The sequence below is a fragment of the Saccostrea cucullata genome, unplaced genomic scaffold (assembly GCF_032062105.1).
Source record: "Saccostrea cucullata isolate Sc308-1 unplaced genomic scaffold, CSIRO_AGI_Scuc_v1 ctg20231, whole genome shotgun sequence".
Lineage (NCBI taxonomy): Eukaryota > Metazoa > Mollusca > Bivalvia > Ostreida > Ostreidae > Saccostrea > Saccostrea cuccullata.
In genome coordinates, this window is record NW_026937388.1 from 5,094 (window position 1) to 7,167 (window position 2,074).

Sequence of the window (2,074 nt, forward strand, 5' to 3'; positions counted from 1 at the left end):
CTAAATGATATACTAGTAGTTAAATTAATTTAGAAAGTAGTCAAGATCATACAAAAAATTTTGCGTTCCTGACCTCTCTTTCGTGTCCTTGACATTATCTTGTACATATAAGATTCCTCTAGGTTCCTTGCCTCACCAGAGAGATAATCTGACCACGCCTCTAGGATTTGCAATTAAATATTCGTCACTTCCGGGAGCGGGAATGGGCGCATGGGCGGAGACCTTTGTTCCGAAGTTCACGATTCTCGGTTTTCATGAAGGACTTATGCACAATGTAGACAAGAAGGAGGATTTTTATTCATGGCAGGTAAAATCACGCAAAGAATAAAACAGAATGAAAACGAAATGAAGTTGCATAGTTTAGTTACATATTCCTAGTCCCCTGTCGGCGAAACCCGATGGACTAAAGGTTGACTCTGCTTTTGTCCCCCGCCTGTCCGTCTGTATATTTGTCTAGCTATCCGTCCGTCTGTTCAACTTGCACTTTTCCTCCTACATGTAAACCATAGACATGTAAACCCTGGCAAATTTTGATCTGATTTTAAGTTGCCGATCTAGTTTTCATTCTGTTACGATTCAATGATTCTTGAATTTTTCTAAACACTTCCAGACATTGAGCTTATTTCTGGTGTATGTTGCTTGACGTTTATGAGTTATAGATCTTTTTTTTTATTTTTGTTAAACTCTAATGATTTCTGAAAAAAATTCAAGTTTAGAGGGAACAAGATTACACTCACCTGTAGGGGACTGGTATTGCTAATAGAACACTCTCACAACGCTTCATTTTTTAGATTCTTTTCATCCCTAAATATTCATTAACTCAAAGTAATTTTGATCAACATGGATATGATTGTCATCAAGTATAAAATATATAACATATTCTGAACTAAAATTCATTCTTAACCATTAGGATCTTATTGTTTTCAAAGGTAGATAAACAGGGTACCTATGGTACTTACAACATAGATTCAGAAGATCCGGCCTGTAGAAACTGGTTACGATTCGTCAATTCTCCCGCCAAATATCAACAGGAAAATGTCGTTCCTATCACGTGCGAGAGCATCATCTTCTATATGACGTCACATGACGTATATCCGGGTGAAGAGCTTCTGGTCTGGTGTGGGGATGGATATGGGAGGTTTTAGGCGTAAACCACATACATCCGGGTAATTGAACAATACATTTTATGGTTTAATGTTTCCATCTGGGTATTTAAACAATTTACTTATGAAATAACTTGACCATATACAATGTGGCCATTAAAACATTTTTATACCCACATGAACGAAGTTTCGGGGGTTTATAGTTTTTGTGGTGTCCGTCCCTCCCTCCCTCTCTCTCTCTCTCTTGACATTTTGACCTTGACCTATGAGTTTGATCTAGTTTTACACAAAAATTCCAAACTATTAGCTTTGCCATATCATTGGAATAGTGGATACCAAGATTGTTATATTTTACATATAATTCACATATTTATTTTTTTAAAGAAACTTTTCATTGGATACCAACAACTTTGACCTTGGAGGTTTTAGTACTTGCTTTTGCTTGGCAATAACGTTTGAACGGTAAGGACAAGACCTTTTATTTGATATTAAAAACCTTGATCCTTTGACTTTGACCTTGGAGTTTGACATATTTTTACACAAAAAATCCAAACTTTTACTTTGAACCTAATTCTTAAACGGTAGCTACTAGGAATATCATATTCTAAACATCAATTCTTTGTGACAAGAGCTTTCTATTGAAACTACTAGTTTTGACATTTTGACTTTAGATATTTACGTATTAACAAGAAAACTTTCACTTTGGCCATAACTTTTGAATTGTAAGGTTTAGGTCTTTCAATCTTAATTTATGTAGTCATTGTGTGAAAACCTTTCATTGGATAACACTTTTAACACCTTGCCTTTGACCTTGGTTTTTGATCTACTATTAAAAACGCTTACCTTGGCCGTAACCAAGGGTGGTACAAGGGTTTTCTATGTCAGATGTTTATTTTATGGAAAGGCCTTACTTTAGTTACCAACGTATTTGATCTGCATTTGAGAAAGCATAACCTTCGCCATGTTGCCAT

The 2,074-nt window shown here is 35.6% G+C and overlaps 1 protein-coding gene across 1 annotated transcript; it reads left to right on the top strand.

Annotated features, from left to right (window-relative positions):
• Positions 1-202: 202 nt before the first annotated feature.
• Positions 203-1,145, top strand: LOC134248112 (histone-lysine N-methyltransferase set-17-like). Its single transcript, XM_062730531.1, has 2 exons — positions 203-307; positions 930-1,145. Exons 1-2 carry the CDS (start codon positions 203-205, stop codon positions 1,143-1,145), a joined length of 321 nt encoding a protein of 106 aa, XP_062586515.1.
• Positions 1,146-2,074: the final 929 nt, after the last annotated feature.

What these genes read in the sequence shown, in the direction of transcription:
- LOC134248112 (XM_062730531.1), top strand. Translation starts at nt 203, where the DNA reads ATGGGCGCATGGGCGGAGACCTTTGTTCCGAAGTTCACGATTCTCGGT. An exon ending in AGGATTTTTATTCATGGCAG is followed by an intron (nt 308 to 929) that starts GTAAAATCACGC and finishes TTGTTTTCAAAG; the next exon opens with GTAGATAAACAGGGTACCTA.